Source organism: Malaclemys terrapin, chromosome 25 (genome assembly GCF_027887155.1).
Source record: "Malaclemys terrapin pileata isolate rMalTer1 chromosome 25, rMalTer1.hap1, whole genome shotgun sequence".
NCBI lineage: Eukaryota > Metazoa > Chordata > Testudines > Emydidae > Malaclemys > Malaclemys terrapin.
The window spans coordinates 10,585,256-10,601,114 of record NC_071529.1 but is presented as its reverse complement, the minus strand read 5'-3'; the positions used below and the strand labels follow the sequence as shown (position 1 = coordinate 10,601,114).

Here is a 15,859-nt window from a genome sequence, read left to right as displayed (position 1 = left end):
AGTGGCGGAGGGAAGTGGATTAAACCTCCAAACGGCCATGTTTACATCTAATGGTCCCAGTGCTAAAACACACCTACCCTTCCCTTCATGAGCGAATTTGCCTCTGCACCTGGTAATTAAACCCATTTTACAGGGATCTAATGAATAAGCCAAAGTCCCAGTGAGCCAGGAACAGATCTCGTCAAAGGCCCTGCTCCCTTTTCCTGGACCACAGCACGTCAGTCAACATACTCCTGGCGAAGCCCGGTAGTTAAGACACATGACTAATGCTTAGCCTGAACTGGTGTGTATGGGGCCAGTGCCCATGGGAGGATACTAGATACCACTACCTAAGCTAGTATTCTGGTTTCTGGCACCAGGAAACATTGTTTGCTCCCCACTCCTCCCCTACAGAGCAAACCACCACATACACACACACCCAGCCTACCTTCCTTCTGCCTCCTGGGCAGCAGCCCATCAAAGACGAGTGGCAGGGGCCGGAGACTGCACAAATGGCTTCTCCAGGTACCACTCCCGCTGCTTTCAACAGCCCCAGGGAAAAGCTGAGACAGTGAAGTCACAAACCTGTAGTCGCCCAGGCGTGTGCATATAGATATATATAGATATATATATTAATATATTTATGATCGTTAGGAGCAGGTGGGGTGTTCACTTAACTGTCCACATCAAAATACAACATGCGCAGCAAATTCCAGACAAACGTTTCGAACCCGCTGTTGATATTTACTAGATAACGTTCAATTTTTTTTTTTTAAATTCCATGGCTTTAAGTTCCACATGATTGGAGGAAGGAAGAACAAACAAACAAACTGCAAAGAGGAGGGCAAGCTGGTGCGGCTTTGGTTAGTTCTGTACTGTGCAGAGTACACTTTAGAGTAGACAGGCTACAGTTCATCCCGGGAGAAGCCACCCTCATGGGCAGTTAATGCTGCGGCTGCTGAGTGCAATCACGGGGGGGCAGTAATACTGCGATTGCCCAGGGGGAGAATACTGACAAGGAGAGTGGAGAGAGGCTTTGATCCTCTAGCAGTCTGACCCCCGGGGGTGCTAAGCACCACAGCTCCCCTTGCAGTCAATGGGAGTTTCAGCACCTCCCAGGATCAGGCCAAGGAAGTGGCTCCACCCTAATATAACCACCATGCTGTGAGCTGACTGGTGATTTGTCTACGGTACAAGGAGAGCTCGGCTTATGCTGCTACTTGCTACTCCAAGTGCACCGGAAGCAGCCCATAGCTTGGAGCAATAGCTCTCCTGGACGCTGTCCACCAGGCCTCTCAAAATTGCCTTTGGGGGGCTGCTTCAAAGCACAGCTGCAGCAGCGCAGTTCAGACAGGGCAGGCGTTAGGCTGGGTTTTAAACTAGTTCAATAAACAGGCTTTGGGATCCAGTCTGGACACGGGCTAGTGAGCACAGCTGATGAGTCACTCTTCACTCAGCTGAGGAGTTCGAGCTTCTGCTTTGGAAAGCAGCTGTGTGTCTAAAAGCATTTGAGGGGGGATGCTCACTTTCATGCTTAAAACAACAACAGAGAAAGGTGTTTGTTTAAGGTACCGTGGAGAAATTTCTGCCCTGGGGAAAAGAAGATTGTTGAAATGAAAGCAAAATAGAGGCAAAGTGAAAGGACTTGGCCCTGACCTCAGGACACCCAGGAATGGTAATCCAAATTAACTAATGGTGCAAGTTAAAAGTAGATTAGTTAAACTGCATAAAAACCCCACTGTGGACACTCTGATTCAGAATTAAGGTGGCCTTACTTCACTTCAGTTTAATTCACTTTTGAATTAAGGCTACATCTTCACTACGGGGGGGGGGGGGGGGGTGTCGATTTAAGATACGCAAATTCAGCTACGCGAATAGCGTAGCTGAATTCGACGTATCGCAGCCAACTTACCCCGCTGTAGGGACGGCAGCAAAATCGACCTCTGCAGCTTCCCGTCGACAGCGCTTACTCCCACCTCCGCTGGTGGAGTAAGAGCGTCGATTCGGGGATCAATTGTCGCGTCCCGATCCCCGAGAGGTCAATTTCTACCCACCGATTCAGGCGGGTAGTGTAGACCCAGCCTAAGATACACCAAATTAAGGCCACTTCAGTTCAGAATGAGTGTGTCCACACAGGGGTTTAATGCAGTTTAACTAATCCACTTTACTTTCCTGAGTGTGCTTGTGCAAACAAGCCGTAGAAATTCAGATTCAGTGAAGTGTTTTAAATGCAAACTAGTTATACTTTGGTGGGGGACAGGGCTTTCTAGCTACATGTCACACACTGCCCCCTACATCTCATTATTCCACAGCCCTTTCCCACTGTGATCTGCTCAGAAGGGACAGGGCTGGGGAACTGGAGCCTGTGATGTGCCTAACTCCCATTGGTACCTGTGGAAAATCTCACTCTTGCTTGCTTAGAAATGTGCTTTGGTGAACCACTTGTAATGGAAACCTAAAATCAACAGTGTCCTCCTAACCCCACACCTGAAACCCCGCACCCATGTCTTCTTGCTGCAGCAGCCTTCCTGGAACAAGGGTTTATGGGCAGGGTGGCTCTATGAATAGAACCTGCCTCCTGGACAGAAGCAAGCCCCGTTAGGAATTCTCATGTCAATTTAAAGTCACCTGCTGGGGTGTGGAGGAAGAGGGGTCATGCAGGGGGTGATGACGTAGGTGGACCCCAGCTGCTGTGATGGAAAGTCACAGATTCGGAGACCTCTGCCTTGGGGCTAACGGGAGCACGGGCACTTCATAGCCTCATGAGAACTAGTTTGTTTTTGTTTCTTTAAAAAAATAAAACAATCACTTGAAAAAAGAATTCAAGGTGAAGGTAAAAATAAACATATCTGACTCACCCCCGTCTCCTGAACGGGTGTGCAAACTGCATAGAGAAGACCTTGTCTCAAGGTCGGGAGGAGGGGGGAGAAAAGGGGACCCAGAGAATGTGCTTTTTTAAAAGAAAAAAAGGAGGGGGCGGGGGAAGAAATCCAGAAGTTCAGAGAGTCCAACGCTGCAAAGCTAGAGATGGAATCAGATCAGCCACTGGGTATGGAGATGCTCCTGAACTTCCCACTTTCCTGCACAGTGCCCCCAAGCTGCCTCAAGGTCAGCAGGAGTCTCTTCCTACCCATCAGTCCTTCTCAGCATTTCTTCTTGAGCAGCTCCTGCAGATAGCAGCAAACTTCTACAGCCGAGTCCCAGGGCACTACGGTGGCCTGGAAGGCTCTGGGTTGCTTTTTCTCCATCTCCTGGGTCATCTGGTGCATGGGGTAGCCCTTCCGCGGGAAAGCAATATCTGTCGAAGTCAAAGCCACGGAAGGGCAGAAGTCATTGGCTCCGTCCCCGACGTAGAAAATGCGCTCAAATTCTGCTCCCTCCTGGGCCCGCTCCATCAGGTACTCAGTGAGGATTTTGCGCTTACACATGTTTGCGGGGCACTGGGGGCACTTGTGAGTGTGATAGGGCCCCAAGGTGAGGTAGCCCCTCTTATCAAACCCAGAGGGGTTGCTAAAGATTTTGCGGAAGAGGGAGTAGACGCCGGCGGCTCTCAAAGTGCACTCGATGCCAAACATGTTGGCGTCAGAGAGGAGGATGATCTCAAACTGGTCTTGGTTCTTGGAGAGGAACTGGAAGAGCTCCGGCATCCCAGGAGACAGCGGGATGTTCTCATAGACGGTTTTGTAGTTCAGCATCTTGACCCCTTGGTCTCCCAGGTACTCGAAGACGCACTGCATGTACTCGTTATAGAAGCCATCCCGGAAGGTCTGGCGGATGTGTTCTGGAAGCACCTGGCCCGGAGCGGCCCTGATGACCGAGTCATCGCTGTTCTCGTTGATGATCGTCTCATCAAAGTCAAAGGCTAGGAGGTATTTTGGAGGCTTGGGGGCAGCCATGCTGACGCCCTGTGAGTTGAACCAATGAGACACAGCAGTTACTCAAGACAGGGGAGGGCTCTTTACCCCAGACACCCTGGTGATGTTAATGGAATCAATCTGACCTGGATAGCAGAGCTATCAAAGTAACGCTATTTAGGTAAATCAGGGCTGTCTCTCCCTCTCTCCATATATTTTTCTATCCTAGCTGGGGACCTAATCTGTTCCTTGTATATCTTAACCCTGACCTGAAGAGGCTTACGCACCCTGTAAAGAGATCATTTTGTCACTCTTAATCCTGGACTTTCCTACCCTCGAGACGGTCACTGTGCCAAGCTGCGCACTGGACTCATGCTCACAAGAAGATCTAGTTAACCTTAGGGCGACACTTTGACTCTGAAAAACTGCAACTGGGGCATCTGTGTTTATCTGGCTCTCAATAAGTCCCAGTCAATGTGCTGGGTTTATATGCAAAAAGTACACAGGGAGGTTGCCCCTTAGAGCTGCCAGATTTGCAGACTCACCCTGGCCTCTGGAAAGCCAAGCTAGACTTTCAGGCATCGTCCTGCCACGGAGAGATTCTGCAGGTCGAATTCTGCTACCCACATGCAACTTCCATCACCTTCAAATTCTGGGTCTGATTCACCACCGAGTCATTCTATGACACCAGACATGGGCAGTGATGAATCAGGCCCTCATGTCTTCAGTTACCCAGGTGCAGCCCCCAGTACCTCAAAAAAGGGGGGCCCAAGCATAAGGGAGACTGGCATCCAGCCCTGCCATTTGAATGTAGCTAACAGAATTTTGCTGTGGCACATGAGACGGGACAGGACAGAATGCAGCTCAATGTCCCAGAGCCACCTGGTCTCTGCAGGGCACAGATTCCGCAAGTGGCAGAACTGCGCTTGCTTGGGACCCCCTGACTTAAAACAGGACTCTGCAGGTGAGACTCTGACCACGCGGAGAGAGACGGGCAGGCTCGGGGCCTTATTTCTGTCACCAGAAGCCGGGAGCTGTGACTCTGAAAACGCACAGGGCGCAGATCAGCTGAGCCACTTTTCACGGCAGGATTGCGCACCTACAACAAGGGCCCCTTTATTAAAACAGCTGCTTCATAAGCCGCAGAGGGAGGAGGAGACAGCCCTGTGCAAAGAGATCAACATGGAGAATTGCACTAACCTTAAAAAGGCATCGCAGCCCAACACCTTCGAAGCACCCGTTCATTTTCAGGGCATCACTCGCCAAACACGGCTTTTCCTGCTGCTACAGTCTAAGGCTTCCTTTGTGCTGGTCACATCACTGCAAACCACAAGGGTAATTTCGTTACCAACCACTTTGTTGGCCCTCTTGCACTTTAGGGTACTGGGTCAAAAGTCACAACAGATTGCTCCAGTTCCAAAGGAAATAATCTCCCCTCCCTGTCCCCGAGGGAACGTGCTGGCCTTTCAAGCCCTACAATGAACCCAGGAATGCATGACCTCTAGCACCAAGAACTAGAACAGTTACTGGGCAGGGGAAGGGCTGAGTGGGCAGGGAGAGATTGTTTAATGCAGCCAATCCCTCTTAACCCCTTCAGATGCTAAGGGCTTGTCTACACTGCCTGACATAGGTACTCCAGAATAGCTTTCCCAGGTGGGGACACACTTCCAGAATAAAAGTGACTTTATTCTGGAATAATGACTGTGCTCACAAGATAAAGTCATTTTTATTCTGGAAGAGTGGATTCACACCAGCTATTCCAGAATAGCTATTGTAGAACAGTTATTCTGGAAGAGCTATGCTGGTCAGTTTCCCCTTGTAGCCAAGCCCCTTAAGCGAAGTGAAAAACTAGGGGAACATAAAATGCACTAGGAGGTGCACTTACTCTTCCTGGGTTCTGCTGACCCCTTGTGGCCGGTAACTGTAAAAACCCGGCTCTATAAACCGTCAAATATGCTGGTGATTTTCCGCTGTGCTGAGTGCCTACAGCTCCTATTGGAGTCAAAAGTATAAATGGGTGCTCAGTGCTTCTGGGAAATCAGACAGCTGTTTAGCCAAGGGACTATTCTGGGGGAAGTGGGGAATTTGTAGCTCACGTATTCTGATTTAATGGGGAGTGAGACTTCAATCAAATTTTATCAGCATCCTGATACAACATTTTTTTGGCCTCAAGATCATTTCTTTTAAGTCTGTTTTGTTCTAAATCCAGTTTCAAAGACTATTTTGGCCAGAAATTGTACTAGAAAGAGTTTTTGCCCTGAATCCTTGTGTTGAACTAATTGCTGCTACTAGAATAAACAACACAAGTTATTTGAACCTGTCAAGGGATGGTATTTTTTAAGTTGAAAGGGACATGGACAACTACATTGAAATGTTGTTAAAATGAGCTTTCGTGGAATCTAGAACCCAAAGTCGTCCTTTCACTTTTAAAAAGATATCCATTGAAAACACGGCAAACATTCCTGCACCGTTTGAAACCCAAATATTGCCGCACTAAGAATTTGAAAATGAAACTGACTATAAGCAAAAGTGAACCTGACCTCATTGATTTTCATTGTCCAAGTAGACAGAAATGCAAAAAGTAAAGAGCACAAACATGAAAAAAGTCATTTGGATTTTTAAAAACTCTTTAGTTCTTAATAATGATTTAATACTAGTAGTGGGTAGCAGAGGTGAGGAAATGTTTGTTTGCATCTGATGAAGTTGACAGTGTCCCTTTAAAACAGCATCTATGCATGATCAGCAGTTATAGACGATACTATTTGATACCAGGTTTCCACTCACAAAATTCTAATCCGTGTGAGACTCTGAGAGCCAGGGCCAAGAATTTAATGGTGGGGAAATAATTTCAGTCCAAGCCCTATGCGGGTGTTAAAATATCAGCGTGAAAGCAGCAATGAAAGGGTGTTGGAAGGGATGTTAATATGTCTCCATAGAAAAGCGTTACTAGTTAAGCTACACCTAAGGGAAAATGGGTCCCAGATGTGGGAAGAAAACTTGTGTTTTGAAAAGCCCTGTAGGCACCCAATATTTCTGTGTTTACTCACATGGGTAAGGGCTGACCGATCAGACCCTCAGATTCTTTAAGCTAAGCATGTCGGATTACACATGGACATTTAAAGTCAAGGAAAAAATTAAAGAAGCAGGGTTGGTTTTTTTAAGTCATACTTTCGTGCCTTTCACCGGAGGATCTCAAAGCACCATGCACACAGTTGCCTCCTTTGAGTTAAGTGTTGTTACACAGCAGAAAAATCCTGACTCGGCAATAAGTGAAAACAATTGAGTCGGTTAATTTCTATTCTTCATCCCATCCAAGATCAATAGTTCTGCGGTCTGCAACAGTGTGACCCAAGATCACACATCATGATTGTCCGCTTGTCCACAGAGGAGTTCTCGGAAAGGTGGTTGCTTCTCAGGAGATAAAATTTTCCTCTTGGACTTCCAACTTTATCTTCCCCTTAAATGTGTTATTTTCAGTGGAACAACTTTTGGAATTTGTGGCCATAAGGAGGAGAATTCTAGCTATTTCTGATGAAGGCTGCACCATCGAAACATATGTAACAATACACAGATCAACCTCATGTCCATTGAGGTAAAACGGTGCTCTGGGTCATTCAACCTTGGTACTCACTGCAGTGTCACCCCTCCCCCCACCATTTTTACATGGGGCAAGTGAGTCATGGACACATTTAGACTGAAGTTTTCAAAGTGCCTAAAGGAGTCAAGTGTCCAAAATCCATTGAGTTTCGGTGAGATTGGGTGCCTAAGAGAGGCAAGCATCTTTCAAAATCCCAGCCTAAATGACTTGACCAGGGCCATATAGGGAGTTAGTGGCAGACCCAAGAACGAATCTGGAGAAGTCCTGGCTCCCGGTTCTCCTCTGTAACCAATAGCCCACACTCCCTCACCCCACAGCTTCATCAGAGAAGCTAGACTAATAATACATATTCCTAGCAGGATGTGTCAAGGTGCAGGGTTAGGATCACGTGGGAACAGAGCAGACACAATAATGGGCAGGGGAAAGGGATGGCGGCACCTAAAAATGCTGTAGAAAATGGTGAAGGCAGGTTGTACCTGTGCAGTTAACTTGGACATTTGGTGCCACACAGTCCTTTTTGTAAAACAGTAACACATTATATTTCCCCTCCAAGCATTAGCAAGGAGACGTCTATCCGTCTCCTGCCCCTGTCCAGCCCCCTTTCAGAAATCCCCTGTACTGTGATTAACAGAACCCAGCGTGGGTCTTTTGGGGCGGGGAGAGGGAAGGCAAAGGAACACAATGGAATCCCTTAAAATTAGAGGCAGTACAGCCGAATGGATAGAACACTGGACTGAAACCTGGGTTCTATTCTTGGCTTAGCCACTGGCCTACGGGATGACATTGAGCCTCAGTTTCCCCATCTGATGATACTTCTCTGTGAAATCTTCCAATGAAAAGTGCTAATTTTTCTTATTAACCCAGACGTTGTGAACATCTTGCCATTCTCATATTGCTAAACGGGCTAGGTCCTGGCTAGCTAGGGAGGGAGGGGAATGGTATGAAACAAGGTGCTCATGTTATGGAACCACTGACTCAGCCAGTTTAGCAATGAATTAAGATCACATCTGGTAAAATCCATGTCACAAGCTGGCTCACTCTGTGCACAAGAGGGGAGAAAATCAGTGTTTAACAGGACTCTCTCTTCTCTGTCCTGAGTTACCCCATCTAGTAAAGCAATGAGCATGAGTAATGTCCGGTGGGTGAATCAGCAATGTCACATGTACAAAGCACGCACACGAGTCACTGGTTTTGGATTTGCTAAGGGTTAACCACAGAGAGAGAGAGAGAGCGCTGTCCACAACCATCGTCTTCCTTCACAACGGACTCAGGGCTTGAACCAAAGGTTAGTTTTCCTCCTTGCGCTCCACCCTTGCCTTTTTGAAGCCGGATGTTGGTTTGGCTGGAATCAAACAGGCACATGTAGCACCAGCTGCTCACACACAATAATGCTGTGGTCAGTGTTAAAACAGAAGGGAAAGGAGGGCCTATGAACTCACAGTCAAGCACACAGCTTAGTTTTTTAGGCTGGCATTTCATAAGGACCCTGCTATGCACTGGCACTGCAAATTTTATCAAAAGGCTCTCAAGTGGGTATTACCCCTGTAAGGAAATTGAGGCACAGAGAGATGAAGTGACTTGCCTAAGGACATACACAAGTCAGTGGCAGAGCTGGGAATAGAAGCCAGGTCTCCAGACTCCCTGATCCTGCACACTAGCCATTATACCACATTGTCCCCCATTTTGCTGGACAACAACATCCCAATAACAACCTTGGGCTCCTCTTGAAGGCAGGCTGGATTGATGTTAAAGAACTTGTGGGTTTTCAAAACTTTTAGCAACTATTGTCAACTTTCCCGCAAGAACTTTCTGCTTCGCGGCTGTGCCAAGTGTGGAGCCTTGGGTAACACTCTCGCCAGAACTATTTATACATTGCAATGACTCACCTAAGGGCTGCTTCCTGGGTGGGTGTTCTTCCACCTTCTGTAAAAAAAGTAGTCCCTCCAAAATAAAATAAAAGTGGCCGTACTTCCTAACATTATTCAAAGCCTGAATGTTGAAACAGAAAATAGAACAGAAGTGTGCTTATTAATTGCATGAAATACTGTTTTTTTGGAAAAGGTTTAAAACAAATTAAATGTGGGGCGAGGCTCATAGTGCAAAGTGGGGCAGCCATGGAAGGAAGGGTCAGGAGGAATCTGTCTCATGGAGAGGAACTGGTCATTGGGGCAGGAGGCAGATGGCGCTTCTCCCCATGATCCCTCACCTTTTTTCCCCCTGGAGTGAAGAAAGGAACATACCTCCAAGGCTTCCTACAGGATCCTCCTGTATTGATTTTGAGGGGTGGGGGGGAGAGAAAGGTCCAGCAATACTCCTCACCTTGACTATATCAATTGCAGTGCATTCTGGGGAAACTCGGTACCCTCCTGTCATTCTTGTTAACCAAGGGCCTAATCCTGTAAAGGGGTAGACATGTGAACCATGGGAGTCGTAGGAGCAGTCCCTCACCCGCATAAACCTTTACAGGATTGGGCCCTAAACGAATAAAAATCACATGAAGTCGAGCCTGCATAGGACTTCCGCATGTGCCTACGTCTTTGTGGGATAAGCCATTTATTTCAGATTCTAGAATCGCTGAACTTTGGAATGATCTCAGGCCATACAAATTTCCCAAGAAGGAAATAAATAAACAAACAAACATACAGAGCATTAAACGTACGTGCAGTTGTTTTCCGGGACTCAGTCACACTGTCCCTTGTACGATCTCTTCTCAACTAGCTTTGGTCACGTCATGTCATTAAAAAAAAAAGATTCTAAGACTAAACAAAACTCTGTTTCTCCTGAATGCTTGAAACAACGAGGGAGCTTTCCGGTCCCAAGGGACCACAGGATCCAGGGGCGCTAATAGGAATTTTTTGGCTGCCCCAGGAATTCAGGGACGAGGCCCTTGACGATTAAACTTGCTCTCAACTCTTGCTCTTTCTCGGCCCAGCCTGGGTGTTGCCCAGCTCAAGACGGGGATGAAATGAGAGAGACAAGCCTCACACTTGGTAAGGCAACTCCCATCTCTTCATGTATTTATACCTGCTCCTGTATTTTCCACTCCATGCATCTGATGAAGTGGGTTCTAGCCCACAAAAGCTTATGCCCAAATAAATGTGTTAGTCTCTAAGGTGCCACAAGGACTCCTCGTACTTTTTGCTGATACAGACTAACACGGCGACCACTCTGAAAGGTGGGGGAGGTAATATCTTGTATTGGACCAACTTCTGTGGCTGAGAGAGACAAGGTTTGGCGCTTACACAGAGCTCTTCTTCAGATCTGGGAAGAAATGTTATTTGAGTGTCTTCAGAATTTAGGAAGAGGTGGGATGGGGGTGAGGGAAGTTAAAAATTCCCTTCTGCTTTCCCCCATGTGTCTCAGGAGCTCTCTCAAGAAGATGATTCAACACATTTTCTCTCCCTAGTTTTGACAGTATTACCCTTACAAAGTACTGTTCTGTGGTTCTAGGGTCAGATTTAAAAAAGATATTTAGATGCCCAACTCCCACTGAAATCAATCATCTGATTCATTCCAAACTAGTCATCAATCTGTCCTCAAACCTACTTCCTCAGGTATCCTCCACAAAATCAAAATCGACACAGACAGAGAGAAGCAGAAGACTATTTATTGTTGCCCCGAATGCAGGCAACTGAAAAACCATAGGTCCCCCTCAGCCCATTGTCAAGGACACTAGCTAGAGGACTCCAAAGGTGATCCTAGAGCCTGTTTGCCTGACTGGATACTGTTGCTTTTCAATTTATGGGTCACAAGCACAGAGGCTTAGGAACAAGATTTTCAAAAATAGGAGCCTAGAATTAGGTACCTAACAACGGAATTAGGGTTGGATTTTCAAATGTGTCTATGTGACTTCGGAGCACAAGTCGCACTGAAAGTCAACACACGTGCCTTGTGCTTTTAAGATGCCTCCGTACTTTTGCAAATCCCACCCCTAGAAGACTGAGTAACTAGTCTGATTTTGAAAATTGCCAACACCCACCAGCTTAACTTCATCAGGGGCTGTTGGTTGTTCGGCACTTTTGGAAATCGGGGTAACATTTTCAAAAGCATCTAAGTAACCCAACGTCATTAGGTCTTGGGTGCTTTTGAAAATGTTACCCTAGATTGCTTATTTAGGAGCCTACATAAAGAATTAGCAGCCTAAGGTTATTAGTACTGGAGCCTAAGCTTCCGTGGATGAATACCCACTTCGTCAGATGCATGTGGCGGAAATTTCCGGAGGCAGGTATTACTAGGCAGGTACCTGCCTCTGGAAATTTCCACCACATGCGTCTGATGAAGTGGGTATTCACCCACGAAAGCTTATGCTTCAGTACTTCTGTTAGTCTATAAGGTGCCACAGGACTCCTTGTCACTTTTTACAGATCTAGACTAACACGGCTACCCCTCTAATACTTAAGGTTATTAGGTTTCTGTTTTTGAAAATCTTGGACCAAATGATGATAGTTCATTTTACTTTGGCTCTTTAAGAAACTAAACACCATGACCCAAACTATCTGGGAACTGAATTCCCACCCGCCCAGGTGAACAACAAAAAAAACCCACAGACAAAAACCAAAATTCAACACCCCAGATCTGGATAGTTTATGACACTGCCAGGGAGTTAAACAGATTTGTGGAAAGCTCTGGGTCAACGCAGGTTATTAGGACTACATTTTTAAGATGCCCCACAGAAAATTAACCACTAAAATATTACATTAAGCTCAGTGGCTTTTGCAACAAATATCCAGGTTGTGTGCTTGATTTAGTAATGGATCTAAAAGTGCCTGTTTCTCCTGTTGCAACATTTTGGTGGCATGTGCTAGATGCCTCACAAGGAAATGGAGGCATATGTCAAGTTGGCTCAATGTTGAGTGGCATGTTGCTTGCCCTTCAGAGGCAGCAGTATCTGTAAAGCTACTTTAAAACATGATTTTTCCAATTGGCAATATTTAGCAAAGTTATTGCCTTACTTTTTAATTTTGACATTGTGAGTTTTCTTTTGGTGCTTCATTTTTAGGGGGTGGATTTTAATGTACAGCGGATTCAGTTTAGTAGGGAGCTTCTAAATGTAGTGTTCACTGTTGATCTCTCTTTTAAATATTCAGTACAGTTTGAACTATCTATTCCACACGCACACAAAATCAGGCCAGATGGCAGCTGGTTTGTGGGAGTCCCACAGAAATGCCTGACCCAGAAAAACCTGGAGAAGAACAAACAAGAGGGAGGGGGAAGGGAAGCAGGGAGTTAAATAAATAAAACTTTGTATAGCAAAGTCTGTATTTGTATTATACACTCCATAATCCAGTGGGACAACCTGCTAGGGAAAGGGGATCGCCTAGGAGCTATATTTAAGGTGTCTGGAATAGAGTATTTTTGGACACATCTCAGTCCAGTGTTGTTCCTGTCCTCTCCCTATCCCGGGTTGAGGGATTAATAGGCGTAGTTTGGCAGTACAGTATTACTCACTTGAGACAGAGGCAAAGAAAGCAAAGGGGACCAGGATCAGGACTCAGAAAGGGTATTTTGGAGTGCATGCGTGTGCAGGGGTGAGGTAGTGGGGTAGAATGGGATTTTGGAGAGGTGGACGAAAAGATAAAAGGTACCAGGAGAGGTGGGCAGTGGTATTAGGGAATGGAGCAGGAATGGTATACTAGGGACATCTGAGAAGTCCAGAGAGGGTGTCAGAACCCTGTACACCTGGATTGGGTGCAATGAATGCAGCATTTGCAGCCCCTCCCCACAGAGTACTAGAGTCCTTCCTGGATTGGGACCTGGTTCATCAGCGTATGACACCTGCTAAACGCTTTCCTCCAATACCAACTACTGGATCATTGTTCCTGGATCCCCCACCCTCCAGCCTGGTATCGGTCCCACTCACAACCCATTGCTCCTAGACACCCATATCCCTTCTGGTACCAGTGCCAACTCCTGGTCTACTCTTCCAGGATCCCTTCCCCCATCTCCGCCCTCAAAAAACCCCAGAACAAAACAAAAAAAAACTTCTGTTACTAGTGCTACCTCCAGGCCCTCTGCTTCTGGATACCCTTCACCCCTCCAATAACATCAATGGTACCAGTACCACCTCCTGGCCCATTACTCCTGGATGCCCCCTCAGCATCTATGGCACCAGCACCATCTTCGGGCCCATTGTCCCTAGTTACTCTCCTCAACATCTATGGTACCAGTACCACCACTTGGTCCATTTCCCCCCCACACATACACACACCCTTTGCCTTCTGAGCACCCACTGTTCCCATTAACCTCCCTTGGCCCAGTGTCCTTCTAGTACAAATACCACCTCTTTGGCACGTTTTTCATGGTCCCTATGGAACCGGTGACGGGGATACCAGTCCCATCCTCACCCCGCTCATTGCCCTTGGCCCTTTCTGACCTCTCCGGCACTGGTACCAGCTGCCAGGATGCAGACTCCCGTGTGATCCTCTGGGGCTCGCTCTCGGAAGGGACGTCGGCAGGATCCCCGTCGCTGGGGCTGGCCCGGTTCGACCCAGTTCTGGGGTGTCACAGGGAGGCTGCAGCTGTTCACTGCAAATGGTCTCTTCTGCCCACCCCGCTTGGGAGCCTTGGTCCGGTTCGGTTCGGGTGGATCCCCGGGAAACCCAGTGCCTGACCTCCCACTGGGATAGGGCGGGTTTGTCTCCCGGCTCCGCCCGGTCCGGTCCAGTGGTCCGGTCCGGCCCGGTCTCCCACCACCCCACCCCCGGATCTCCGGGCTCCAGCAGCCCCGCGACCTCGGTCCCTTTAAAGAGACGGAAACTGAGCCCGGCGCTGCTACAGGGGACAACTGCAGTCCCCGCACGTCACAAACGGGCCAGCCAATGGCAGCTGCGCCGGCGCAGATCAAAGGGGAAGGGGAGACCGCAGCAGAGCAAGAACATCCAAGCGCCCCCCCCCCCCCCCACCCCCCGGTCTCTGCAGCTCGGGTCCCCCCTGCACCCCCCATGCGCGCATGCAAACAGCGCCTCCAGAGCTCGCCACGGCCGCCTGGCGCAGGCAAAGGGGTGCAAAGGGGGCTGCCCAGAGCCGCCCCCACTGCCTGCCCGCCTGCTAAGGGGCTGGGAGCCTTAACAAAAGGCTGCTAAACTATCCGACCCTTTTGCAGGGATTCTGCATCCCCCAGTCCTCCCCCCTGCTTAGTTCTTTCTCAAGTGGAGCCCAGTACATTTACTGGGTTCAGAGTAGCAGCCGTGTTCGTCTGTATCCCCCAGAAGAACTTGGGGCACCTTAGAAACTAACAAATTGATGTGAGCATAAGCATCCGATGAAGTGGGCTGTGGCCCATGAAAACTTATGCTCAAATTTGTTAGTCTCTAAGATTAAACAAGTACTCCTGGTCTTTTTAGTAAAGTTACTAGCAATTAGGGAACCGCAGGGTGGAGGGTGTCCTTGACGCTGTCCCTGCTGCACCGCTGAAAAGGTCTCGAAACATCTGGCTGGTAGGGAGGCTCGTGTCCCGGCTGTTCCTAGATAGGACCCGGCCCGGCAAGGCTGCCCACCGAGCTGGGGAAGAGCTCTCTATAAAATGCTAACAAAGAAAAAAATAAATAAGCCTAAAACCAGAGCCTGCAGGAAGTGAAGAAAACGACCTTAGGCCTTTTTAACTAGCGTGGGAGGCGATGTGAACTAGGAAAAGGGAAGAGGCCAAATTGGGTAAGAAATTCATCTACTTAAAACTCTTTTGCCATTAGAAACACAGCTGTGAATCTTGGCACAGTAACGCACTAGTGAAACAGTTGTACTGGGAGCGCCTGGAGCATCCCATCTATTTCTGTAAGCTTTAGATCTTTGAACTCTTATATTTAAGTCAAAACCCTACAACATAGCCCCCTACAAGATAGCCAAAGACTAATGATAGAAGTCAGTGTGCTTCCCTTTATCTATTTCTTCCTCACAATTCATCTCTCTCGCTCTCTCTTTTTTTGTGTCAAGTATCAGGGAGTAGCCCTGTTAGTCTGTATTTACAAAAACAACAAGGAGTCTGGTGGCACCTTCAAGACTAAGATTTATTTGGGCATAAGCTTTTGTAGGTAAAAACCTCACTTCTTCGGATGCATAGCTCCTTGTTCTCTCTTTTTGGGTTCAATCTTAACTTAAAACGCCCAATGAAAAAATTGGATACTAAGGGGACACAAATATGCTCTCTTTGGCTAAACAAGTTGCCCACAACTGGGCAATGGTCTGGTATTAATGGCTAATTTTAGATCTCAGCTCTGCCACGGAACAGGGGATTACAGAGTACTCTTCCAAATCAGTCTCATACAACTGAAGACACATTAAACAAGTTTGTCCACACCCTAAAATATTGTCAACGAGGCTTTAGGCGGTGCCGTAACTATCATCTTTGGTTTTGCAGGACTTTCTAATTTGTACCATGGGCTTCAAAGATAAAAGAGAAGCTTGTTCTAAAATTTAAAGGCGTGGGGAGAGA

General features: G+C 47.5%; 1 protein-coding gene across 6 annotated transcripts; it reads right to left on the bottom strand.

The window, feature by feature from the left end:
* Positions 1 to 602: 602 nt before the first annotated feature.
* On the bottom strand, positions 603 to 14,177 carry PHOSPHO1 (phosphoethanolamine/phosphocholine phosphatase 1). 6 transcript variants are annotated; one of them, XM_054014677.1, is made up of 5 exons: positions 13,805 to 14,177; positions 9,318 to 9,420; positions 5,719 to 5,825; positions 5,034 to 5,153; positions 603 to 3,884 (listed from the first exon to the last, which is right to left on the bottom strand). In XM_054014677.1, exons 4-5 carry the CDS (start codon positions 5,076 to 5,078, stop codon positions 3,123 to 3,125), a joined length of 807 nt encoding a protein of 268 aa, XP_053870652.1. In that variant the 5' UTR covers positions 5,079 to 5,153; positions 5,719 to 5,825; positions 9,318 to 9,420; positions 13,805 to 14,177; the 3' UTR covers positions 603 to 3,122. The 6 variants fall into 6 exon arrangements, with proteins under 6 accessions (XP_053870652.1, XP_053870650.1, XP_053870651.1 ...); XM_054014675.1 differs by lacking the exon at positions 13,805 to 14,177 and adding an exon at positions 9,751 to 11,617; XM_054014676.1 differs by lacking the exon at positions 9,318 to 9,420.
* Between the last annotated feature and the right edge of the window lie 1,682 nt (positions 14,178 to 15,859).

Bases quoted from the DNA above. Each gene is read 5' to 3' on its own strand.
- PHOSPHO1 (XM_054014677.1), bottom strand. From the start codon at position 5,078: ATGAACGGGTGCTTCGAAGGTGTTGGGCTGCGATGCCTTTTTAAG. The intron at 3,885-5,033 runs GTTAGTGCAATT...TTCAACTCACAG, and splicing joins GGCTGCGATGCCTTTTTAAG to GGCGTCAGCATGGCTGCCCC.